Below are 24,877 nucleotides of genomic sequence, written 5' to 3'. Positions count from 1 at the left end.
TGGATGATACAGCTGGATTAAGTTTCCTCCACAATTCCTAGCCAACGGTTGTCCTTCACGCCTTTCTGGCACGCGCAGTGTCCCTGCAGGTGGGAGGGTAGCGTCTCTGTTCACCCAACCGTTCATTTCTACCCAATGTCGGCCACAGAGCCACAATTAAAGAGTTCAGCAAACGTTTACTGGGCTGTTAGGCGCAAGGGTGGAGAGAGGGAGAGGAGGAGGACGGCGCCAGAGAAAGAGCCAACAGCTTCAGAGGCAGCTGAAAAAATCCGATCTTGGGATCCAAGAGGAGAGTCCTCACGTGATTCCTCGAAAACCTCGCGGATTTCTGGGCAGGAAGTCAAAGGGCTGGCGCTAGGGAACTCGTGGGTTTCGAAATTGGAAAGGAGCGAGGGAGACTTGGAGGATTTAGCGGCGCAGGATCGAGGTCAGCGGGAAAGCGGATCTGAGACGTGGCTTCTAGACTCTGACCCGGAAGGTGAGCGGGGCTCGGGGCCTGAGGCATTAAAGCCGTTGCTCGGGAAGACGGGAAGGAGGCGGAGCCGAGCTTAGCTTTGACTGACAGGGAACCGCAGCAGGGGCGGGACTCTGCTTCTGACTGGCAATGTTCCAAGAAAGGCGTGGCTTATTTTTGACCGCGAGGTTTCGGGGGCGGGGCTTGAAATTGACAAACTTCGCTGGGAAGAAATGGGGCTTGGCTCTGACCTGCAGGGCACCGACCCAGCCAGACTAGGCTAGAGTCTGGCATAGCCCCACAGTGCCAGAGCTGAAGCTGGCCTTGACCACCTGTCCTTAGGAAGCCGACCTCATTGGTTCTGGTGATTCTGGAAACGAGTAGGATATGCCCATTTGAACCCCTCCCTATGGCCAGCCTAAACTTAGAACAGGGACAGAGGGAAGGTTGTGGTTTTTCCGGTCTTCATAATAGGCAGGATGAGGGCTCTGGAGCAGATGAGGCCAGGCAAGGGGAAGAAGTTGGAAGGGAAGGCCAAGGACACCAATGCAGGCTTCCAGAGAAGGTTCCTGGAGTCTAAGCTCTGGGAGGAAGACAGGAGGCCCACCCAAGAATGGGGCAGAGCACTTTCCAGTGAAAAACGTGCTGCTCCTCGACCCAAATGTTGACTTCTGAGGAAATTTCCAAGTATATGGAGGCAGTTTGGAAGGTATAAGTGGCTACGGTTTGTCCTTTGAAAGCCTGTGATGTGCCCTATAGCTAACTCTTTTGATGTATTTGAGAAACTGGTGTGGAATTAGGAAGGAAAGATAACAGAGAAGCCCACTAGTGCCCTGGCCAATCTTTTCTCTGACATGGTTTATTGTTATCTGTGGAGTAAAGATAACTATTATAAATGTTCTTAAGGGTTTTGTTTTGCAGAGATTTCTGTACCTCACTCCCCAGACAGGGTTATCTTACATAGATTTTTCTAGTAAAGTATTAGGTTGGTGCACAAGTGATTGCGGTTTTTGGCACCACAAGGCCTCTTTTCATGGGAATTGCCAAAGGCCAAAACTGTAACTGCAGACAGAGCTTCAAGAGTTGACCAAGAACTCCATTGGGCTTGGTGATTGACAGAACAGGATGAAATTTAAACTGGTTATCTAGGCGAGGCATGGTGGCTCATCCCTGTAATCCCAGAACTTTGGGAGGCCAAGGTGAGTGGATGGCTTGAGCCCAGGAGTTGGGCAACATGGCAAAAATCATCTCTACAAAAAAATACAGAAAATTAGCTGGGTGTGGTGGTGCGTTCGTGTAGTCCTAGCTGCTTGGGAGGCTGAGGTAGGAAGATCAATTCAACCCTTGAGGTCGAGGCTGCAGTGAGCTGTGATTGTGCTACTGCACTCCAACCTGGGTGATAAAGTGAAACTCTGTGTCAAAAAAAGAAAAGAAAAGAAATAAAGTAAAAATAAAAAAGAAAAGAAAGACATGGCAAAAGCATCTACATTCCCCCTCTACCTGAGTACATACTTGGGGTGCCAGTGTGAGGACCGATTTTCTAATCTTAGAGCTCCCTCTGCTGGGGGATGAGACTCCTACACAAAGGGAGGAATGAGACCTTGACTTAGAGGGAACAGATGGAAGTCTGCAACCAAAAGACCCTTTCTGGGCACTCAGGACATGGAATCAAGTGAAGGCCAAGAAGTAGACAACTTTGCAGTTTATTGAGTAACAGCTGGCTTCATAGATGTTATCACTGGAGCAGGTTGATGGGGGAAGCAGGAAAATGCTCTCAGAGGATCCCACTGGAGCCCTTTCATCTGCCCTGCCCCACCCACCACTGCAGTCAGAGGTCATGGGAGTTGGGATCTGACTACACTCTGTGAACTTACCACCACCCATTCCATCCCCAAGCCCATCTTTTATGTGGACTAGCCACTGAAGCCTGGGCCCTTCCTCTTCTGGGGGGGGGGGGGATGGAGGTAGGTACAGGACCAAGGCTCAAGAAAGAAAAGTTAAAGTGGGATGTTTTGCTGAATGTCTAACAAATGTTAGTGGAACAGGCTGGGCGTGGTGGCTCATGCCTGTAATCTCAGCACTTTGGGAGGCCAAGGCAGGTGGATCACCTGAGGTCAGGAGTTCGAGACCAGCCTGGCCAACATGGTGAAACCCCATTCCTACTAAAAATACAAAATTAGACAGATGTGGTGATGCTTGAATGTAATCCCAGCTACTTGGGAGGTTGAGGCAGGAGAATCACTTGAACCCAGGAGGCGAGGGATGCAGTGAGCCAAGATCACACCATTGCACTCCAGCCTGGGCAAAAAGAGTGAAATACCATCAAAAGAAAAAAAAAGACAAGACAATGGAACACTAAATTCCCTGTCTTAACATTGTACATTTGGGGCGTAGTTGCCTTTGAGAATGTGGTAGTTACACCCTCTCTGATACCTATGGAATTTAAGCACCATTCCTACAGCTGTGTCCTTCAGGAGGGGTGCAGTGGGAGCTCTTAAAGGGGAATGCTTGCTCTGCCTTTGTGGCTTTTTGGTTGGGGAAGGGAGTTGGGATTATAGGACTTAGATTTGAGGTCATGATGTCAGAACACACCAGGAGCTCCCAAGACTGTCCCTGAAGATACCCATGCTGCAGGGTGGGGTGGTGGGGGAGACAGCAAGGGCAGTACAGGACACAGACACTCCTTTGGTAGAGAGGAGGAGGGGAAATGGAGCTGTTCCAGGATACAAGCGATGGCACTAAGGAATGCCTAAGTCCCCTGCCTTGTCCCAACATGCCTTGTCCCAAGCCCAGTCGGCTTGGGGAGCTAGGTATCAGAAACCTGAAGGATTCAGCCCACTTTGTCCTGCTAATGTCTCCAAGTCTCTGTCCTGAGGTCCTGGGGCTCCTATGATGTCTAAAAGGGATGAGGTACCACCAAAAATAACTTGGCTGGTATAACAGTTTAGAGAAGGAAGTCCCACCTGTAGGCTGGCTTACAGGCAGGTGGATGTGAGGCTGAGAAGGGAAGTCAGATGTCAGAACATACCAGGATAGCATTCCTGCTCTTAGCTTTCAGGATCCAACGTTCACATACACACATGTATCATGTATGTATATGTGTGGACACTCAAGCACAGGAGGGAGGGGTTATGTGCTCTGCTCTTTGCAACCAGAGGAAAGGGGAGGAAAAGCCTTATGGAGGTATCTCCCCCAGCCTAATAGATAGCTACCCTCAATGGCCATCTGCTCACCAAGGCTCCTGCCCAGTGCGAGGCAGTTAGGCAAGTGGCAGGGGTGACATGACTCCACTAAAGCAATAGCCCAAGGAGGTGAGGGAGGGACAGAGGCTGACCCTCCTCAAAGCCCCTTGTTGTAGTAAACCACTTCAACACTGGGGTTTTGCTCATGGATCTGAGCTCTCAGCTCTGGTTCCAGCTTGCTCACGTGTATGGAGCTGCAATAGAACAGCACAGTCCAGTTAATGTCCCCTGAACCCAACCCCACTCAGGCCCAGGGGTTGCCATCCCACCTCCTCCCAGGCTGAAGAATCCTCTCTCCTCTCTACTGCCAGAAGGACTGGCTCACTGTCATTGCCCCACTCCCAGAATCCGCGGAGTGCCTGACAGGCCTCCTTCCTGAACACACTGGAGGATCCTAGGTCAGCTGGTCCAGAGATGCAGAGTCCAATCCAGAGCCCCCCGCCCAGCCCAGCGACAGCACTTACCTCTTCTGGGGGAATAGGGCACAGCACAGGGGGGTCGCAAACACCAGGCTGGGGGAGACAAGTGTTGAAGGTTTGTAAAGCTTTGGCCTTAGGGTGTTCCCTCCCTGTACCCCGCCCCATCCTTGGAGATAGCCCCTAGGGGTGGAGATTGATTAAAGCTGAAAGGACCTTTTAGGAATAGTAAACCCAACCTGGACATAAGGTTCTGAGGAAAGAGACCCCCACAGCCAGTCTAAGTGGCAGAATCTGGAATTAAATGGGCATGAAACTGCTGGATGGCACCAAAAGGTACATTTCCATGGTTTCCTCTTATAGGTGAAGACTGTAACCCCCTCAACTAAATGCCTGACCTTCAAGAACAGGGACCACCCCCTAACACACTCACAGACCCTTACAGGTGTCCAAGACATACACCTACTGAATGTATGAATGGATGATGTCTATAAACATCTTTTTTTTTTTTTTTTTTAAGACAGAGTTTCGCTCCTGTTGCTCAGGCTGGAATGCAATGCATGATCTTGGCTCACCACAACCTCTACCTCCCTGGTTCAAGCGATTCTCCTGCCTCAGCCTCCCAAGCAGCTGGGATTACAGGCATGTGCTACCATGCCTGGCTAATTTTGTATTTTTTTAGTAGAGACAGGGTTTCTTCATGTTAGTCAGGCTGGTCTCAAACTCCTGACCTCAGATGATCCACCTGCCTTGGCCTCCCAAAATGCTGGGATTACAAGTGTAAGCCACCGCACCCAGCTGTCTATAAACATCTTAAAGGCAATTCATACCCAGCCACATCCACCATGGATAAGGCACTCCCACACACCCCAGCTAACTCCTTGCATACTTACCAGAAGCCCACCAGTCCCACCTGCAGGGGTGCCCCCAGCCAGGGTCGGCGCTATGGAGAGAAAGAGAGACAATGGAATGGCTCGTGTCTCCTGCCTCACTAACTGTTACCCATTTCACCTGCCATGGCTCTATCCCATTAGCCTTTCCCTGGGGCCCTTGGAACTGTGGCCCTTTTATTTCCTCCAAGGCGATGACAGGGCTGGGACCTCCAGATCGTACCCTTCCACTCCAGCCAGGCCTGTCTGCTGATCACCCTCCCTGCCACCCCATGACACATTCCCACCTCTCAGAACTGGTTGCCATGTCACTCCCTGGCCTTCTTTTTTCTTCCCTCACTTCCTCCAGGAGCTGATTTCTTCAGGAAACCTCCTCTGAACCTCCAGTCACTTCTTTCCACCCCAGTGGCATGGATCTGACCCTTTCCAAGCACATCTCCTCCTCGGCACTCTTCTCAATTTGCTCTGGCCACAGGGACCACCAGTCTGTTCCTCAAATGTGCAAACCCTCCTGCTGCAGTGCCCCTGCACTGACTTTCCTCTATCCCAAACTCTTCTCTGCATTCCTTGGCTCTGTCTTTCTCATCCTTTGGGGCTTTAGAGACCCATTCTCTGTGTAGACCATCCTATCTACACAGCTCTCCCCCATGAATCTCAATTACACTGCCCTACTGCTTTCCTACAAAGCATGTATTATAATTTCCAAGAATGTATTGGCTGGGTGGTGGTGGCTCACGCCTGTAATCCCAGCACCTTGGGAGGCCGAGGCAGTTGGATTACAAAATCAGGAGTTCAAGACCATCCTGGCCAACATAGTGAAACCCTCTCTCTACTAAAATACAAAAAAAAATTAGCCGGGCGTGGTGGTGCATGCCTGTAGTCCCAGCTACTTGGGAGGCTGAGGCAGGAGAATTGCTTGTACCCAGGAGGTGGAGGTTGCATTGAGCTGAGATCACACCACTGTACTCCAGCCTGGTGACAGAGTGATACTGAATCTCAAAAAAAAAAAAAAAAGGAACGTATTTATCGGATGCCTCCATGTTTACTTGTTTCTGCATCAGACTACAAACTTCATGAGGACAGGGGCCATAACCATCTTGTTCAGTGCTGTCTCCTCAGCCCTAAAACATGCCTGGTGCAGAGTTGCTGCTCAGTCCATTTGTAAATAAATAATTCCGTGAATAAGCCAGAGCTTGTTCCTGTGCTTTGCTTCTGTGTCCTGTTTGTGTCTGTGTGTGCCTGTGCGGCCATGTGTACCTCTAAGTATGGAGGCACTCGGGGGTGAGAGAATGAGCATGAGATCCAGTGTGGCTGTGACAGAAGCCTGTGTGTGTGTCAGAAGCCTCTGAAGTAACACTGGGAAAGTTGGTTTCCTTCCCTCATCCTCTCCTCTCCTCCTGCCCCCGAAGTGTTCCTTTACCTCAGCCTGGTTCACTCTTGTGGAATGAATGAAGGGGGAGGGGGAGGTGCAGGGCTCAGGAGAAGGGCTGGCAAGTCTTAGAGAGTCAGGCCAGGCTGGAGAGAGGGTTGGGAACTGGTCACTTCTTCCAGTCACCACCACTTCCAGGACAGGAGAGGTAGAGTCACCTACCTTCAGAAAGTCTTTCTTCTCCAGAGTGTCCATGATCAGTGGGGGGATGGCTGTGGGAAGAGCAGGGCCAAGAAGGAGAGAGTTAGTAGTGGAGTCAAAGTCAGAAACTGTGAAGGGTGACCCCTCACATCTCCCACTCTCCCCAGAGTCCTCCAAAGCCCCTGACTGCACCTGCTTCTCTCAGAGCCTCCCATGCCCCACCCAGCCACTCCCACCTTACCCATGGCAGGAATCGCCATGCAGATTCTTGAAATCACCACCTGGAAAATTCCCTGCTTGGCTGCAGTCGCCGAGTAGCCAAGCCTCTGACCTGCCTCGTCAGTCACCGGGATGCCCACCTGCAGCTCCCTGCAAAAGGAAGGGGGTTGGCATCAGATCCCGTCTGCAATGCCCAAATGGGCAGCAGCTTCACAGCGTTCCCCTCCACACCCCAGACTCAAAGGCTGGTTCTCCCACCTGAGGATCCCAGGGTCAGACTGAGCCAGGACCCAGCAGCTCATGTCTAAGGAGGGAGAGGGACATCCCCATTCTGAGTCAGTCTGCATGGCTGGACAGTGTGCTACATTATACTGGGCATGCATATGCCAGGAGTCGGGGCCACTGACCTCTGCCTCATCAGGGGGATGTTGATGCAGTTGGCAGCTGCCACCGCTGCAAAGGGCACAAATCTGCCGACCAAGGGGGGCAGGTGCTGGGGAGGAAGGGTGTTGTTCAGTGGCCTGGAGGGCCATGGGGTGGTGAGGGACTCTGGGGAGATATGGGGACATATAGGTCAGGACTGGAGGTGTGATGAGGAAGGAGGAGGCAGACAGAGGATGAATGGGGGGCCAGGGGAGTGGAGGCCTTTACCTTGGTGAGGGATTTGAGTCCCAGGGCCGTGGCCACAGCTCCAGTGGTGGCACTCACATAGGCTGTCCCTAGCTGCCTGTGGATAGAAGAGCCAGGTCACAGGAGAGAGGTGAAGAGTCCAGCATGCAGCCCTTTCCTTTAGCAATATGCCAGATTCTCAACACATGAGGCGTAGAAGGGGAAGCTCATCTCAGAGCAAGCCCTCCCTCCATCTCCAGCCTGAACTTGTCTGGAAGCCCCAGTCGCACCCTTTGAAGAGGGCTGGGTCCCCCACAGCATACACAAGAGGACCTCATGCCTTCAGTTAGGCAGGGTAAGTTGAGGCAGGGCAGGCTGAGGAGAGGGTGCTGAGCACTGGCTGCATGAACCACAGGGGAACGGGAGAGAAAGGAGAAGGCACTTGTGGACTGGGAGAGGAGGGTCGGACAGGACTGTGCAACTGCTGCTGGGGGCTGACTCTCACCCCACGGTGATGGGAGCGTCGCCACTGCGGTTCGAGTAGTTAACAATGGCATTGAAGGACTGGTTCACCCACTGCCAGAACACCACAGTTGGGGTCTTCCTGAGGGAACAAAGACACTCACTTCTGATCCCTCGACAGTGGCCCTCATCTTTGGGCCCCTGTAATGAAACCAAAGGTTATTCTCCAAGCCTAAGAAGGGACCCAGGTGATAGCCCTGGAACCGGTTCTAGTAACTGCAGTGTGCCCCACCCCCTCCATTTATACAAACACACCTACTGTCTCTGGGGCAACTGAACTCCCAAGGCTGAGTTCTGATGAATGGAAGGGATTCTAACACAACCTTTCATTCACCCACTACTCTGCCCCAGTTGGCCCAGACAAGAGGCACCTAATCAAGCCTTGCTCTAGCTCAGGGCATTCAGAAAGGAGACATGCAACAAGACCTGCCTGTAGAATGTGAGCATGCAGCCGGTGATGGTCATGTTCATGGGCACCTGGGCTGACATGCGGCCAATCAGGACCACCTTCTCCCCTGTGTCCGGATGGAAGGCGGAGTCGTACACATACTTGGCCCTCCACAGCTGGTCCTCAGTGATCCCTGGGGTTACCACACCGGCCCTGCAGAAGTTGGCAAGGAGCAGATTTCGAGGATCAGTAACAGTGAAAAAGTGCCGGGTTCTGCCCAGGAAAGTACTTTGGTCCCAGCGAGGTTCCTGGGTTGTTGTCTTATAGGCAGTTCACCCATTTTCTGCAGGACAGAAACAACGGTTAGAGTGGGGGTCCAAGGGTCCAAGGGCTCCAGCTAGGGGAAGCTTTGGTGCCCCTGCCCTGGCCCCTAAGCTTACTGTCAGTCCCTTCAAGAGCTGTGTCAGAAGGCAGATCCACCCTCCCAGGCCCCACCTGCCCAGCGCAGGGTAACTGGACAGAGAACCAGGAACTTCAGCCCCCAATCTCAGCATAAGTGAGTTCCTTGTCTTTAGAGGAGGGCCAAAGTTTCCCAGAAATTGAGGCTCCTATTTCTATTTCCCTTCTAGCCACACAAAGAGGAGTACTCTTCTGTTTCTGCCAAAATGCTGGGCCATGGGTGATGGTTGTTTCCAGTGGGTCAAAAATGGCTGTGAGCATTGTAAGAATTTTTTCCTCCCAAAGATAAGGAGGATTCCCTCCTATCTTCCTGGGACTCCACTTTGAGCACCTCTATTCTTGCAGAGGGTGACCCAGCAACAGGATAGGTCCCTGTAGAGGTTTGTGAAACATAGAGCACCCCCTCCCATAAGTATTAATGCCATCTTCTCAATCGAAATGACCTAAAATCCTTTGAGTTAAAGCTCTGTACCTTAGTTATCTGTGATGCCAGCAGAGGGGGCCAGAGAGTGAAGGGGATTGAGGGACAGGCTCACTGTTAAGCTTGAGGAGGCAGGTAACAAACATACTAATCACAGAAAATGAGATCCTGACACACAGGGTCAGATGGTGGGGGGTTCACCTGTAGTTCTGCACGATGTTCCGAGAAGCTTCCAGCTGTGCCCCAGACAGCAGCAGATTTCGAGGATCAGTAACAGTGAAAAAGTGCCGGGCTCTGCCCAGGAAAGTACTTTGGTCCCAGCGAGGTTCCTGGATGTTGATGTCTAAAGGCAGTTCACCCATTTTCTGCAGGACAGAAACAAGGGTCAGAGTGAGGGTCCAAGGGTCCAAGGGCTCCAGCTAGGGGAAGCTTTGGTGCCCCTGCCCTGGCCCCTAAGCTTATCATCAGTCCCTTCAAGAGCTCAAGGTGACTCTAGATAGGTAAGCAAGAATGTGGGGAGGAGCTGTTTCCTGGGCAATGTCCGGGCTAAGGGACTTGCAGCGGCTGGAGGAGGGGGAAGGGAAGACCAGAAACAGGAAAACAGATCTCCTTGTGCTCTGTCCTGGTACAGATTTTCATGAGTGAGGATCCACATGTGTATGGTAGACACATGAGCAGCGACATCCCAGCTACGTGTGCTGCAGATGTACAAAAATATATAATGTATACATTACACACCCATGCTCAGGTTAGCTTTAGGCCCCAGCTGCCCTGAGACCTGGATACAAACCCCCAAGGCTTTTTTGAAAGATGGCATAAGACGTCCCACACTCCAGTCCCTGACTGGAGGAGAACAAGGCCTTACTGGCCACCCAGGGCTTATCTGTTCCAGATCTCAATCAGGGGACTCTGATGTCAGGCTGTGTGTGCATGTGAGCATGCACAAGTCCCCTTGACAGACCCATTTTCTCCAACTCACGCTGAATGACCCCAGGCTCTCCGTGGTCCCTGGCCAGGCAGAGCTGGCACAGACACTCATCCACCTCTCTCTGAGCCACCTGCCTCTGGATAAGAGCAGGATTCAGTGGTCGTTCCCTCCACCCAGCACAGAGAGGAAAGCCTGGCGCAGCCATCTGGCTGAGTTGGGCAGAATCCTACAGAATGACTAATCCTCTCCAGCCACACTTCCTCCCACGGAGGCAGACACGCCCTCCCCTCACACTCACATACCCACACACAATGACACCATCATGCACGCCCTACCTAGACATACAGACAGCACGGAGGTGCCCGGTATACATCAGTCCTCAAAGACTGTTACAGGCACACACGGGGCCCATCTGAAGACACTTGAATGTGTGGCTACACACAGCCCCACCCTGACATTCCTCCGCCAACCTCCCTTGTGCCCTGTGGACCTGCATAGAGGCAGATACTGACTGCACCAGGACAGTTTCAAGGCAGGCCCCCTTCTCTGACCCCCATTCTGTAACCCTGCCAGCCTGGGACAGCGAGCACTCACGCTTTCCAGGGCTCTCTGAAGCTCTCAGAACCGCCTTCCTCTCTGCCTCGGCTGTTGCCGCTGCCGCCGCCGGGCCCTCCCAGCCATCACACGGGACGTCACGCCTGACGCCGATCAGCAGGGAGGGGCGTGAGCTTCCCGGCCGCGCCCAAGCGGTGGGCCCGGGGATTGGCAGAGCCTGGGGGCGGTGGGTGTCATTTGAGGCAATGCCCCAAGTCCGGGCCACCGAGACTAGGCCCTAAGCCGCTTTCTAGAGCCAATCATACCTTGGGGATCAGTTCCGGCCCCCTCCCCAGCCAGAGAGAGGAATGGGTAGAGCCTCGGGGCGCTGTTTCCTTTGCATACAGCCCCCTGGCGGGCTTAGGAAGGCCCCAGGCCTGAAGCCAGGAGTCTAGGTGTCCAGAGAGAAAGCCCAGGGCACAGGTGGGCGGCATGGAGGGGCGGTCCTCTGCTGGTACGCCGGGAGGGACTCGGGTTACCGCCTGGCTTGTTTACTTGCTGGCTGCCTTGGCAATGGCCTCTGCCTGCTTGCCCCACTCGGCTCCTAACCCGGTACCCACAAGCTCTTCTTGCAGCAGCACGGCATTCGGCATTCGCATCACTTCAGAGCCCCGTTCCTGGCATGCCTGTGCCCCTTCCATGTCCCCAGCCCTCTCCCTGCTCCCCTTCTCTAGCCCCTAGCTCCACTGTGTCCCTGGTCTCCTTACACTCCCAACCCTTAGCCCTGCACCCCAGACGGTAGCCCCATCCCTGGGATGTGGAGGGGCAGACAACCCCAGTAACCCTGTGGTCTGCATCCGAGCAAGTGCATCAGAAGGATTCTTAGGATTCTTCCTGTCCTGGGACCAGCCGCCCCACCCTGCGACCATTCCACAACCGGGTGGCCAGAGACACCTTCTGACAGAGGAGGAGGATGCAAGTGAAGAAAGCACCCCGCAGCCATGCACACACTCACAACTTACCCAGTCACCACACAGAGCATGCCTGCAGCAAATGCAGGCTCACGTCCAGCTCTGCCCCGTGACATCACCCCATGGAGACCTCAAGGGTGCCCGCAGAGGGGTGGCAATTCCAGGAGCCCCGTTAGCTGGCTTGGCTCGGAGAAGAGGTAGTTCGAGCAGGAGGGGAACAAGCCAAGATCCAAGCCCTAAATTTACAGGATGCGATGGGGCGTTAGAACCAGAACTGGGGCGGGTAAAGAACTCTGCTACTGGGGACCAGGTAACGCGCGGCTGTATCCAGTGCCCATGGGAGGTGCCGGGAGGGAGTGACTGGCGGCCCTACCAGCCAATAGGAGCTGGGGGCGGCACAGGCCAGCCCAATTCCCGCAGCCTCCGCTGAGAGTGGGCGGGCTTGCCGGTTGCAGCGGTAGCTCTCGCCTGCGGGTGGTCCTGCCTGCAAGGCAAGCGGCGGCGCACCAGCGACCAGGTGAGGGGGCGCCAGACACAAAGGGGTGGCGGGCCTGAAGGGCTGAGTTGGGGTTGGGGTGCTGCATTCTGGGTCGCAGAGCTTCTCTGAGGGAATTGGCCCCAGGTTTTGCCCAGGATGTCATGGGACCCCTCTACAGCTGATCCTCCCCCTAAGCTTGGGAGAGGTCTATGCAACCTCTTTAGACCCAGAGTCGCAGCCTCGAGCCCAGGGGTGTCTGGGGGGCCTCCTCGGCCCCAGCTGTCTAAGGTCCACGCCCCCCCACCCCCACCACCTCAGGCCACCCCGTGCCAACATATGCATGAGAGAGGTGATGCCATGAACTGTTTGGACCTCTCTTTTGTCTCACACCGCTTGAAGTCCAAGGGCCCGCAGTAATCCCAACTCCACTCTCAACCTCTGTTGAGGACTGGGGACTAGAGTAGATGACTCAGCTGCGAGCAGTAATGAGGGATGAAAGGTTCCCACCGGCCTTGTGTAGTCAGCGACAGTCCACAATGGTGCCTGGACAGGGCAGTTCTCTGGCCTGGGGTGAGACAGGAGGGGAGCCTAAGGCATGGGAGGGCAGGTTGCTTAAACCAGCTGGGAGGGATGGAAGTTCTGGGGGCAGCAGGGGAAACATTTACACCCCTCCCTTGTCCTTGCTCTCCCTGTCCAGGCCTGGAGCTCACACTTCTGAGAGGCAGCGCAAGCGAGGTCCTCCGTTGCTTAGACCCCAGCCTTGCACAGAGGCTCATGGAGCTCGAAGCACGAGGGGCTGGCCTCTCCAGGGCTAGCAGATTCCTTCTGGACCCGTAGGGTGCCACCCCAGCCCAGCCACCATGGCGCATGGTTTCGCAGTGGGCTTCGATCCACTGGGCCTAGGAGACCTAAGCTCGGGCTCTCTAAGCTCCCTCTCCTCTCGAGGCCACCTAAGCAGGGACTCAGGCTCCACCGCAACGCGATACCTGCTAAAGAAGCAGCAGCGGTTGCTAAACGGGCCCCCCCGCGGAATCCGAGCCTCATCACCCATGGGACGAGTCATCCTCATCAACTCCCCCATCGAAGGTGGGGGCGGGGCCCAGCCACTGGCGTCAGTTGGGAAGGGTGGGGGTAGGGAACAGTGGGAACTCGGCAGGAGGAGGCAGAGCCAGTATGAGTAGGGGAATTAAAGAGATGGGAGTCACAGGGAGGTGGCAGGCCACCTGGGAACCCATATACTCTTTCTCACCTGCCCTTGAGCTCTCCCCAATCCAATCCTGCAGGGCCCCAGGGTCGGAGACAGGTTGGAGGAGGGAGATAAGGCCCTGGCAGCAGGGAAGGGCATGTGTGTGGTCTGCTAACCCCAGGTGGGCAAGGCAGGGGATTGAATTGGCCTCTTCCTCCAGATCCATTTGTGTACTTCGGAGGGATGGGGCAGAATGGAGGAGTACATCTTCCATCCACCAGTCGATTGTGTGACAAGCTCTGTGCTGGGTTTCCAGGAGTCAGTTCCAAGTGGGTAGACAGCATTCAGGGCTTCCGTGCAGGAGGGGAAAGAAGGCAGCAAAGCAAATGTTCAAAAAGGGAGGGTTGAGGGTGGGGAGGGAGCTCCCTCAGAGAGGGGGAGACCTAAGCTTATGTAGTTGCTTAATGCCGATTCAAGGAGCATCAATTCTATACCAGCTCTTGGGGGGTGTTACAGGGAACCTAGAGAGAGATCAGGCTCCATCTTCACCTTCCAGAAATCTCCAGTGTAGCAGGACAGAGCAATAAGAACAGCCGGTGGCAGGCGTGAGCTATCGCCAACAAAGGCTGGAAGTGAAAAGCATGGAGCACGGTGGGTGGGCACTTAGGAGCCAGCCTGGCTGCAGTGACAGATGTGAGGCGACCAAGAGCTGGTGAGCAAGACAGGACCTTGAATGCTAGGGGCGGAGCTAGGCCCCCTGGGCCTGGGCTTTCTGTGGGCAGGACCAGATAAATATCTCCAGCTCCTCTCCTCTTTCTCAGCCAGCAGCGCTCCCCTGGCTGGATCCCAGGCTGGACTCCAGGCCCTGCTCCTCCCTCTCTGACCCAGCAGGGCATCTCTGTTCCCCTCCCCAGGCCAACGGAGCAGGGCTGGGGGTGGGGGGGGGAACATGTTGCTCAGGCAGCTGCTTTCCTCCCCCAGTGGCCTGGCACACTCACCCCTGTCATCCACCGGTCTATGTCTCACCCTCTGATGAGCAGCAGGGTACTGTCATTGAATGTCAATGAATCACCACTGTCATTCTGGTCAGGGAGCAGAAGTCTCCAGAGGAGCTAGGAGACATTGGGGAAAAGGGAGGCAGGCATCGCATCGCTACCTTTATTAGCCCCATTCTATTGAAGGAACTACACTATACTCCTCCCCAATAGACTCTCTTTCTCTTTCTCTCTCTGTCTCCCCCCACCCCTTGCCCATGTATGATGCAAGGGCTGTTTATACTTTCCCTCTTTTTTTTTTTTAAGAGGGAAAGGGTCTTGCTCTGTTGCCCACCTAAGCTGAAGTGCAGTGCAGTGGTGTGATCACAGCTCACTGAAGGTTCAAACTCCTGGGCTCAGGTGATCCTCCAGCCTCAGCCTCCTGAGTAGCCAGAACTACAGGCATGCACCACCAAGCCTGGCTAATTTTATCTATTTTTTTTTGTAGACACAGGGTTTCACCATGTTGTCCAGGCTGGTCTGGAACTCCTAGGCTCAAGCGATTCTCTGGCCTCTGCCTCCCAAAGTGCTTGGATTATAGGCATGAGCCACTGTGCCTGGCCTATACCGTCCCTCTAAAGATGCTGTTCCAGGAGTTTCATGATTGCTTTCTCCCTCTGCCTCCTGCTAGTGCCGCTGTGCAGCCAAGGAGGCAACATCTCTTAGCAAGTGAGAGACTGGGGGGTTGCTCTGACCACTTGGCCTCTACTCTGACTAGGCTGAGACTCTCTGAGCTCAGAATTCTCCCCTTTGCCTGAGCACAGACAGCTCCCAAGTCCCCACAGCCTGGAACCCTGCCCCATGTTATTATTTAGATCACTCCCATGGAGTAAAGTAGATGATAAGGAATAAACAGTGAGAAGGGGGACATTGCCACCTACATCAGCCCAATGAGGTCCCACCAGCTCCTTAAACTCAACTGGTCCCAGAGAAAATGCGTTACCTTTAATCCAGGAAAGCAATACCCTTAATGCATTTCTCTTCATTCTCCTAGTTTGTCCATCCATCCATCCACCCACCATCCATCCATTTATTCTTTCACTTATTAAAAAAAAACTTATCAAATACCAAGCACTGTGCAACATATTGGAGATACACTAGAAGAGAATTACAAAGACCCTACCATGATTGAGCTTACAGTCTAGTGAAAACAGATGAATAAGTGAACAATGACAAAGGACGGGAAGAGTCAGAAGGTGGTCATTTGATGATATGATAGAATAGTGCTTCTCAAACTTTAGATGCCTCAGAATTGCTGGAAAGTTTCATTCAGGGATTGATTGCAGTGCTCAGTCCCAGAGCTTCTGGTTCAGAGGGTCTGTGGTAAAGCAAAACAATTTCCATTTTTTAGCAAGTTCTCAGACCACACTGACACTGCTGATCCAGCACTATGCTTTGAGAAGCCCTATAAGAGGTACTCACTGGCAGGAGGATTAGGACACTCCAGGAAGCCTTCTCTGAGAAAATGGTGCTTGAGCCAGGAGGGGAATGAGGAAAAGGAGCTGGCCTTCTAAAAGCCTTGGCAGGAGCACTGCAGGCAGAGGGGCGCTGGAGGGGCTTGGCCTCCATGAGGAACAGGAAGAAGGTCAGTGTGGCCAGAGCTCAGCGAGGGAGGGGAGGGCGGATGCACGGGGAGTGGGGAGCCCAGGCAGGGCCTTATAGCGCATAGAGAGGAGACTGGAGGGCTAGAAGTAGGATCAGGTGTTGAAGTTTTTAATCAGGGAAAAGACATGATCTAATGTAAAAGCTGACTCTGGGTACTATATTGAGAATAGCTAAAGGGGGCAAGAGTGGAAGCAGGCATAGAGCCGGGGCTGCTATGGGATGCCTGGGGGAGAGGCTGGGGCAGTGGAGGTAAAGAAGCTTCCCTCCTTGCAGGGCCCAAGCTCCTGGAAAACCTCAGATTTCACATCCCCTGACCCAGGGCCCTAGGGAGGCCCCAATGAGGCCCTGAGGAGAGAGGGTTGGTAGCAAGGAAGCAAAAGACTCCTTGGCTAAGGCTGAAAGGCTCCTGACATCTGTGTAATCTCATCAGCTGGGCCACCCAGGTCTGTCCTGTACCACCCCTGCCCACAGACTCCCCCTAGGGATTTCCTTCTGAGCTGCCCTGGCTGTGCACTGTAACCTGACTTCTCTTAGATCAAACTGAAGTGTGTGTGTGTGTGTGTGTGTGTGTGTGTGTGTGTGTGTGATTTCTCCCTGTCAAGAAACACCTCTAGAGTAACCCTTACCCAAGAAGAAATCTCAGTTTCTCCTCTGGGATCCAACTTACCTCTCCGGCCTTCTTGCTTTTCTGTAACTGGAAGGCCTCCTCAAGAGCTCACAGCTGAGCCTCGCTGGCTCCTTCCCCTTCGTCAGTGCCCCCACCCCCCAACCCATCCAAGTCCCACCCATCGGACTCCTTAAAGAAACCTTACCCAGGCCGGGCACAGTGGCTCACGCCTGTAATCCGAGCACTTTGGGAGTCTGAGGCAGGTGCATCACTTGAGGTCAAGAGTTTGAGAACAGCTTGGCCAGCACAGTGAAATCCCATCTCTACTAAAAATACAAAAATACCCCCCCAAAAAAAAATCCCGAAAAAATTGGCCGAGCATGGTGGTGGGCACCAGTAGTCCCAGCTACTCAGGAGGCCAAGACAGGAGAATCACTTGAACCCGGGAGGTGGAGGTTGCAGTGAGCTGAGATCACACCACTGCACTCCACCTGGGAGAGAGTGAGACTCCCATTTCAAAAAAGAAAAGAAAAGAAAAGAAAAGAAAAGAAAAGGAAGCTTACCTGACAGCTTCAGCCTCTAGGAACCCCCTTCCTCGCTACTTTCCCCAGTGTGATGGAGAGGGCCGCCTTGGGCACATACATACTGCAGTGTGATGTGGTTTGGGGTTTCTTTCTCCATGTAGCCAGGTAGTTCCTAGAACCCTGGCTTTCAGAATCAAAGAGACTAAGAGATGGAAGGGGCCTCAGGGATTCCAGACAGAGATTTGCTGGGTCTCAGCTTGCATGCCTCCAAAGATGGGAAGCTCACTATCTGTCCTAGAAAACCTCTTTCATTTCAAGGCCAGGGTGGTGACTCACTCCTATAATCCCAGAACTTTGGGAGGCCAAGGTAGGCGGATCACAAGGTTAGGAGTTCAAGACCAGCCTGGCCAACACGGTGAAAGCCCATCTCTACTAAAACTACAAAAATTAGCCTGGTGTGGTGGTGCACGCCTGTAATCCCAGCTACTCGGGAGGATGAGGCAGGAGAAACACTTGAACCCGGGAAGTGGAGGTTACAGTGAGCTGAGATGACACCACTGCACTCTAGCCTGGGTGACAGAGCAAGACTTTGTCTCCAGGAAAAAAAGAAAGAAAACCCATTTCATTTCCAACAGCTGAATGTTTTAGAGTTTTTTCTTACAAAATCTGCCTCTGTCTAATTCCACTGTGTGGGCAAGAGTACTGCAGGCAAGTTCTGTCTTCTGGCTCACACAGTCAAAAACATCTAATGCTTTCCACAAGGTAGCCCTACAACCATTGGAAGATAGAGCTAATACACTAATTTATGCTGCAAGCTGATGAGGCCAGACACCCTCAACTGTGCCCCATAGAACAGAATCTTGAAGCTTCTTGTTTGTCCATCTGACCCTCAAAGTAACAGAATTATTTATTAATTTGGCTTACCCCAGGCCCATGGGCATGTGAAGCTCAGTAAGCATTGATACACACACACACACACACACACACACACACACCCATATTAGGCAGGAAGGAGAACAGCATTTTTTTTTCACTCTGTCACCCACGCTGGAGTGCAGTGGTGTGAACACAGATTACTGCAGCCTCGACCTCCTGGGCTCCTGCCTCAGCCTTCCATGTAGCTGGGACCACAGGCATATACCACTACAGCCGGCTAGAGAATAGTGTCTTTAGCATAGAGTTCTGTCCCACTAACCTCATCTTCCATACCCTCCTGTCCCATGGTCTCAAAATCACTCAGAGGGGGCAAGACATGTGGCTCACACCTGTAATCCCAACACTTTGGGAGGCTGAAGTAGAAGAATTTCTTGAAGCCAGGGGTTTGAGGCTGATCTGGGCAACAACATGAGACCCTGCCTCTACAAAAAAATTAAAATGAATGCAGGCACAGTGGTGTACGCCTGTGGGCCTACTTGGAAAGCTGGGGCAGGAGGGTTACTTGAGCCCAGGAATTTGTGGCTGCAGTGAGCCATTATCACACGACTGTACTCCAGTTTGGATGACAGAGCAAGACCTTGTTTCTTTAAAAAAAAAAAAAAAAATCACCTGAGGGGACTTAGAAATTGACCGTCCTCACCCACTGCATTTAGGGCCCTATGTGCCTGTGTGACTGTGCCCAGCAACCCAGCCTTTGCAGGCCCCAAGTTGGGGAACGCAGGGGCCCTCTGCACCCAGAATGAATATGGGGGCATCCCTAAATCCCTGTCCCTGCAGCCAACAGTGATGAAAGTGACATCATCCATGCAGTCCGGGTGGAGAAGAGTCCAGCAGGGAGGCTGGGCTTCAGCGTTCGTGGGGGCTCAGAGCATGGCCTGGGCATTTTCGTCAGCAAAGTGGAGGAAGGCAGCAGGGCAGGTAAGCAGAAGCCCCAGGATGAAGTCCAGGCTTAGGATGTGACTCCAACCTCAGAATGGAAGGCAATGCTGCTGTCAGGGACAGAGGGAAGAGGGCCTGATTGATGGGGGGGACAGGGCCCACCCTCAGGGCAGAATGGTTTAAGGGACAGATCCCTAGGCACTGGGAACACTCAGCCCCTGCTCTGACGATCCCCACTCTGATCGAGGAGCTCAGTTTGACCCCAGGGAGCTTCATCTGATAGGGGAGGCTCAGCCCGATCCTGAGGACCCTTCTCCCAAGTGCCCCATGCCAGCCACTCCCATCCTGTGGTACAGAGCGGGCTGGCCTGTGTGTGGGAGACAAGATCACGGAGGTGAATGGGCTGAGCCTAGAGAGCACCACCATGGGTAGTGCGGTGAAGGTGCTGACCGGCAGCAGCTGCCTGCACATGATGGTTCGGCGCATGGGCCGTGTGCCGGGCATCAAGTTCTCCAAGGAGAAGACCACATGGTGAGCAGCAACTCCCTCATTCTGGCCCTGGCCTTGCCTCAGCCCACCCCAGCCCTACCACCACCCAAAACTCACTGGTGGGAGAGGCTTCTGCTCCTTCTGCTCACTGGTGCAGGAAATGCAGGATATCCCAAGGCCTGACCTCAAAATAAGAAGAGGCAAATCTCTCCCCTGCCCTCCTCCAATATCTCTGCTCTCCCAGATCCCAGTGGCCCTGTTCCCACATTTCTGCTGCTGCTGCTGCTGCTGTGAAACCCAGGGACAAATACTACCTCCCCACAGGGATGCTGGAAGGATTAGAAATGGGGCCTAGCCTGGGCAGCATAGTGAGACCCCTTCTCTAAAAAAAGCCGGCATGGTGGGTGTGTGCCTGTTGTCCCAGCCACTCAAGACACTGAAGTGGAAGGACTGCTTGAGCCCAGGAGGTTGAGACTGCAGTGAGCCATGATCACACCACTGCATTCCAGCCTGGGTGGACAGAGCAAGATCCTGTCTCAAAATAACAAAAACCAACACAAAAAGGAATGGGCCTGTAACATTGCAGCTGCTCAATAAAAAGAGGTGATTAGGCTGGTTTCCCAGCTAATGAACCTATGTCCCACTGAAGATCTCAGGCCTGGGGAGTCCCCCAAAGGCAAGCCCTACTTTCCCTGAAGTTGGCAGAGCTGTTGGGAGGGTGGTGGGCAGCAACAGATGGAGAACCCAGCCTGAGGGTCCCCTGCTGTCGTCCAGGGTGGATGTGGTGAATCGGCGCCTGGTAGTGGAGAAGTGCGGTTCGACACCATCCGACAGCAGCTCAGAGGATGGTGTCCGGCGCATCGTCCACCTCTACACAACCTCTGACGACTTCTGCCTGGGCTTCAACATCCGCGGGGGCAAGGAGTTTGGCCTGGGCATCTACGTATCCAAGTGAGGGCAAGGCAGGAAGTTTCTCAGGGTAGAACTGAGAATGCCCTCTGGAGTGGGGCCCAGGCGGGGACATGGGGATGGTCAGCAAGTGAGCCTGGCCAACCACCTGTCTCAATGAGGGTCTGGGAGTCGGGTGGGAGGCCCCAGTAGGAGGGTCAAGGAGCTTGACTGGGACAATCTTGTGTCAAGAGAAGGGGGTCTGGAGCAGGGTGAGGGAGGGCAGGCCAGGGGCCCATCAGACTAATCCCTGATCCCTATCTCGCCCCAGAGTGGACCATGGTGGGCTGGCCGAGGAGAATGGCATCAAGGTGGGGGACCAGGTCCTGGCAGCCAATGGCGTCAGGTTTGATGACATCAGCCACAGCCAGGCCGTGGAGGTGCTAAAGGGCCAAACACACATCATGCTGACCATCAAGGTGGGTGGAACTGTGGGGGTTGGGAGAGGCCAGGCTAGAGAAGGGGCTCCCCAGACCACCCTAGTTCTTAGTTGTGCCCACTGCTCTGCAATTGATGACATTCCCTCGGCCACTAGAAGGAAGACAGGCATTGTTCTCATCCCTATTTTGAAGAAGAAACTGAGGTTCAGAGACACACAGCAACTCACGAACAGGTCACTTCTTCAGCTGGTCAGTGACTGGGCCTGGTTCCAGTTCTACTCCCCACAGTGCTAGAGTAGTGCCCTTTCTTATGAAGGGTGGAGGCCTCCGATTGAAAGGAACAAATATCCAGCCCAGAAGGGAGGGGTGGTGGTTATGGCTTTGGGCAGAAGTTGGGTGGTGGGCATCCCCAGGGCATAGAGCAAGGAGGGCTGGGCTGGGGCCAGAGGTTGGATTTCACGGGAGTTGGCTGGATTCATTATTCATGTAGGTCTCACACTTCTCTGAAGATCAAGTCTTCTCACTCTGGCTCCTGGAGGAGTGCGGGCTCACTCTCCCCTGGTACCCAACCCCAGCCCCTGCTCTACCCTTCTGCTTCCCCAAGCCTTCACCTGTGTGGTCATTGGGTGCCTCCTCTGCCGCCCTCCCCCACCCATTTCCACCTCTCATCCATCCCATGTTTCCTTTTCCTTCCTCTCAGATTATCCCAAAACACATCTCCTCACTCCCACTCTGCCCCTCCTTCATTCAGCACTTTTTTTTTTTTTTTTTTTGAGCTGGAGTTTCCTTCTTGTTGCCCAGGCTGGAGTGCAATGGCGCAAACTCGGCTCACCGCAACCTCTGCCTCCTGGGTTCAAGCGATTCTCCTGCCTCAGCCTCCTGAGTAGCTGGGTTTATAGGCATGCACCACCACACCCAGCTAACTTTGTATTTTATTAGAGATGGGATTTCTCCATGTTGGTCAGGCTGGTCTCGAACTCCCAACCTCAGGTGATCCACCCACCTCACCCTCCCAAAGTGCTGGGATTACAGGCATGAGCCACTGCACCCGGACATTCAACAATATTTTTGAGCACCCGCTATATGCCAGCCATTGTTCCAGATACTGGGCCTACAATAGTGAACAGGACAGATGAGTTCTCTGCTACTGGAAGGAGACAGACAAATCAACTAGATGCTTGCAGATGGTGACAAATGCACTAAGGAAATTAACAGAGAGATGAAATGGAGTCATTCAGGAAGCCCCTGTATCTTGGGGTCAGGAGAGGCCTCCAGGCAGAGTGAACAGCAGGTGCAAAGGCCCTGAGGGACAAAGGAACTTGGCATGTTCACAAAGAAAGTGGCCTTCGTGGCCAGAGCATGATGAATTTGGAGGCAAGAAATGAAGTTGAAAGTTTACTCCCATCCTGTCACCCTGCTGCATTCTCACTGCTCCCCCTTCCCTCCTGTGCCCATCATGCCCTCCCCAGGACACCGGCCGGTACCCTGCCTACAAGGAGATGGTTTCTGAATACTGCTGGCTGGACCATTGTAAGTGGCTGAGATCGCCAAGATTGGAGAGAAAGGGCTGAGGCCTGAGGGTGGGGCCAGGATCTCTGAAGAAGAAAAGGGCCAGGTGCGGTGGCTCCCACCTGTAATCCCAGCACTTTGGGAGGCCAAGGTGGGAGGATTGCTTAAGCACAGGAGTTTGAGACCAGTCTGGGCAATATGGGGAGACCTCATCTCTACAAATAATAATTTTAAAATTAACTGGAATAGTGGTGAGGGCCTGTGGTCTGTGCTACTCGGGAGGCTGAGATGGGAGAACTGCCTGAGCCCAGGAGTTTGAGGCTGCAGTGAGCTGTTGTGCTACTGCACTCCAGCCTGGGCGACACCGTGAGAAACTGTCTCAAAAAAAACAACAACAACAACAAAACAAAGCCAGGTGCGGCGACTTATACCTGTCATCTCAACACTTTGGGAGGCTGAGGTGGGTGGATCACCTGAGGTCAGGTGTTCACGACCAGCCTGGCCAACATGATGAAACCTCCTCTCTACTGAAAATACAAAAATTAGCTGGGTGTGGTGGTACATACCTGTAATCCCAGCTATTTGGGAAGCTGAGACACAAGACTCACTTGAACCCAGGAAGTAGAGGTTGCAGTGAGCCAAGAATCACTTGAACCTGGGAGGTGGAGGCTGCGATGAGCCAAGATTACACCCTTGCACTCCAGCCTGGGCAACAAGAGCAAAACTCTGTCTCAAAAAAAGAAAAGAAAAGAAATAGGTATTATTACCCCCATTTTACTCATGAGGAAACTGAGGCTCTCAGGGATGACTGGGGACTCAGCAGGTAAGCTGTGGTGTGGGAATCACTGCACTCCAGCCTGGGCCATAGAATGAATGAGACTCTGACTCGAAAAAAAAAAAAAAAAAGTAAGAAAAGGACAGGAAACAAGACGCTTCACACAGTTCACACAGTCCAGAGCTATTTTTGGGCTCCCCTCTGAGAATCTGCGGATTCAATACAGGCTCTCCTAGAGTCTGGAGTCTCAGTGGATGATTGGAGAAGTGACATGCCCGAGGTCAGTGGCGGCATTTTGGAGCAGCGGGTTCCCTACCACTGAGGTTCTAACCCAGGCTGCTGCCTGACCCTGCCTCCTCCACCCCTAAGCCCAAGGGTGGTCTGCAAGCCCGGCAGGGCCCTGAAGCAAGCCCGCTGACCCCTGGCTTCCCCACTCCCTGCAGTGAGCAACGGGGTGCTGCAGCAGCTGTCCCCGGCCTCCGAGAGCAGCTCCAGCGTTTCCTCGTGCTCCTCTAGCGCCCCCTACAGCTCGGGCTCCCAACCGTCGGACCGCAAAGACGTCTGCCTGGGACCGGAGAAGCCCGGCGGCCGCGGCCCAGGCTGGGGGCGGGCAGACACAGCCATGCAAACCGAGCCTGATGCGGCAGGCCGGGTGGAGACCTGGTGCAGCGTGCGGCCCACCGTCATCCTCAGAGACACCGCCATCCGCTCAGAGGGACCCCCGCCCGGCCGCCGCCTTGATTCTGCGCTCTCTGAGTCCCCCAAGACGGCTTTGCTGCTGGCCCTCAGCCGACCCCGGCGCCCCATCACGCGCTCCCAGAGCCACCTGACTTTGTGGGGTACGTGGGGGATGGGTGGCTGCTGCTCTTTCTACAGCCTCTGCTCCAAAACCTGCCTCACACCCGGGCTCAAACCTCTGTTTGCCCCAGGCCTTAACCCAGCCCCTGCCCAATCCAAGCTCCAGGCTGCTCAGACCCTGCTCTGGCCTCCACTTTAAATTAGCTCTGGACCCCACACTCACCCTTAGTCTCAGCTCCTGGTCATATCAGTTTGTTCCCCCAACCAGTCCTAACCCCAGCCCCTGGATCCTGGAGTTCCCTGGCCTATTCACGCACACACTTGCTCACACACACATGCTTCTCCAGCTGGCCCTCAAGGGAAATTCCTTACATAGCGACAGCTGTGCGTGGGGGAAAAGGTCAGAAAGTCAGAAGAGGAACCCCACTCCCACTCCCCCACCACCCCCTCCTCTCCTTTCTGTCTGCCCCTCCCCACACCCCTGCCCCTTGTCCTTTCCTTCTGCCCACTCCTCCAGCCCCCCGATTGCTCCCTCGTGTCTGCAGAGGAGAAGAAGCTGCGGAAGAAGAAGTCAGGGTCCCCTGGGGAGAAGGGTGCCCTGCAGCGCTCCAAGACACTGATGAACCTCTTCTTCAAGGGAGGGCGGCCAGGGAGGCTAGCAGGGGACGGGTGCAGAGAGGCCTGGACACTGGACAGCAGGAGCCCGGCCAAAGCCTGCCCTCGCCTGGACACAGAGAAAGGTAAGTAATGGGTGGATCAGACAGGAAGACAGGGTCAAGTTCACTGGCTTCGGCATCCAGGAGTTCTGGGTTGAGATTCCCACACCACCTCTTACCTGCTGAGTCCCCACTCAACCCCTGAGAGCCTCAGTTTCCTCATGAGTAAAATGGGGGTAATACCTATTTTTTTTTCTTTTCTTTTTTGTTTTTTGATACAGTTTTGCTCTCGTTGCCCAGGCTGGAATGCAATTGTGCAATCTTGGCTCATTGCAACCTCCGCCTCCCAGGTTCAAGCGATTCTCCTGCCTCAGTGCTGGCATTACAGGTGTGCCTCACCATGCCCAGCTAATTACAGGCAAGTGCCACCATGCCAGACTAATTTTGTAT

At 53.9% G+C, this 24,877-nt stretch overlaps 2 protein-coding genes across 23 annotated transcripts in view; one reads left to right on the top strand and one right to left on the bottom strand.

Annotated features, from left to right (window-relative positions):
- Positions 1 to 2,141: 2,141 nt before the first annotated feature.
- SFXN3 (sideroflexin 3) lies at positions 2,142 to 11,940 on the bottom strand. Of its 2 annotated transcripts, none has more exons than XM_054243248.2 (11): positions 11,675 to 11,940; positions 9,392 to 9,555; positions 8,349 to 8,523; positions 7,906 to 8,000; positions 7,443 to 7,518; positions 7,199 to 7,284; positions 6,814 to 6,941; positions 6,594 to 6,643; positions 5,006 to 5,055; positions 4,161 to 4,208; positions 2,142 to 3,890 (listed from the first exon to the last, which is right to left on the bottom strand). In XM_054243248.2, the coding sequence occupies exons 2-11, from the start codon at positions 9,550 to 9,552 to the stop codon at positions 3,794 to 3,796; spliced, it is 966 nt and encodes a 321-aa protein (XP_054099223.1). In that variant the 5' UTR covers positions 9,553 to 9,555; positions 11,675 to 11,940; the 3' UTR covers positions 2,142 to 3,793. The 2 variants fall into 2 exon arrangements, with proteins under 2 accessions (XP_054099223.1, XP_078202421.1); XM_078346295.1 differs by lacking the exon at positions 11,675 to 11,940 and adding an exon at positions 10,713 to 10,793.
- Positions 11,941 to 12,051: 111 nt separating this feature from the next.
- The window catches only part of PDZD7 (PDZ domain containing 7), a 23,218-nt gene continuing 10,392 nt past the window's right edge, over positions 12,052 to 24,877 (top strand). For 10 of the 21 annotated variants that reach the window (XR_013525068.1, XR_013525079.1, XR_013525080.1 and 7 more), the window contains exons 1-9: positions 12,052 to 12,140; positions 12,799 to 13,187; positions 18,771 to 18,911; positions 19,229 to 19,403; positions 20,136 to 20,312; positions 20,581 to 20,728; positions 22,159 to 22,219; positions 23,417 to 23,812; positions 24,317 to 24,511. Coding sequence is in view for 4 of the 21 variants with exons in the window: in XM_035268796.3 (XP_035124687.3) it covers positions 12,962 to 13,187; positions 18,771 to 18,911; positions 19,229 to 19,403; positions 20,136 to 20,312; positions 20,581 to 20,728; positions 22,159 to 22,219; positions 23,417 to 23,812; positions 24,317 to 24,511 (1,519 nt within the window). In the remaining 17 variants the exon portion in view is untranslated. Of the gene's footprint in view, positions 12,141 to 12,798; positions 13,188 to 18,770; positions 18,912 to 19,155; positions 19,404 to 20,135; positions 20,313 to 20,580; positions 20,729 to 22,158; positions 22,220 to 23,416; positions 23,813 to 24,288; positions 24,512 to 24,877 lie in introns of all 21 variants that reach the window. The other 11 variants (XR_004732124.3, XR_013525074.1, XR_013525071.1 and 8 more) reach the window with 2 other exon arrangements.

The sequence above is a fragment of the Callithrix jacchus genome, chromosome 12 (assembly GCF_049354715.1).
Source record: "Callithrix jacchus isolate 240 chromosome 12, calJac240_pri, whole genome shotgun sequence".
NCBI lineage: Eukaryota > Metazoa > Chordata > Mammalia > Primates > Cebidae > Callithrix > Callithrix jacchus.
The sequence above is the reverse complement of the archived record's forward strand: the minus strand, read 5'-3'. Positions and strand labels throughout refer to the sequence as shown.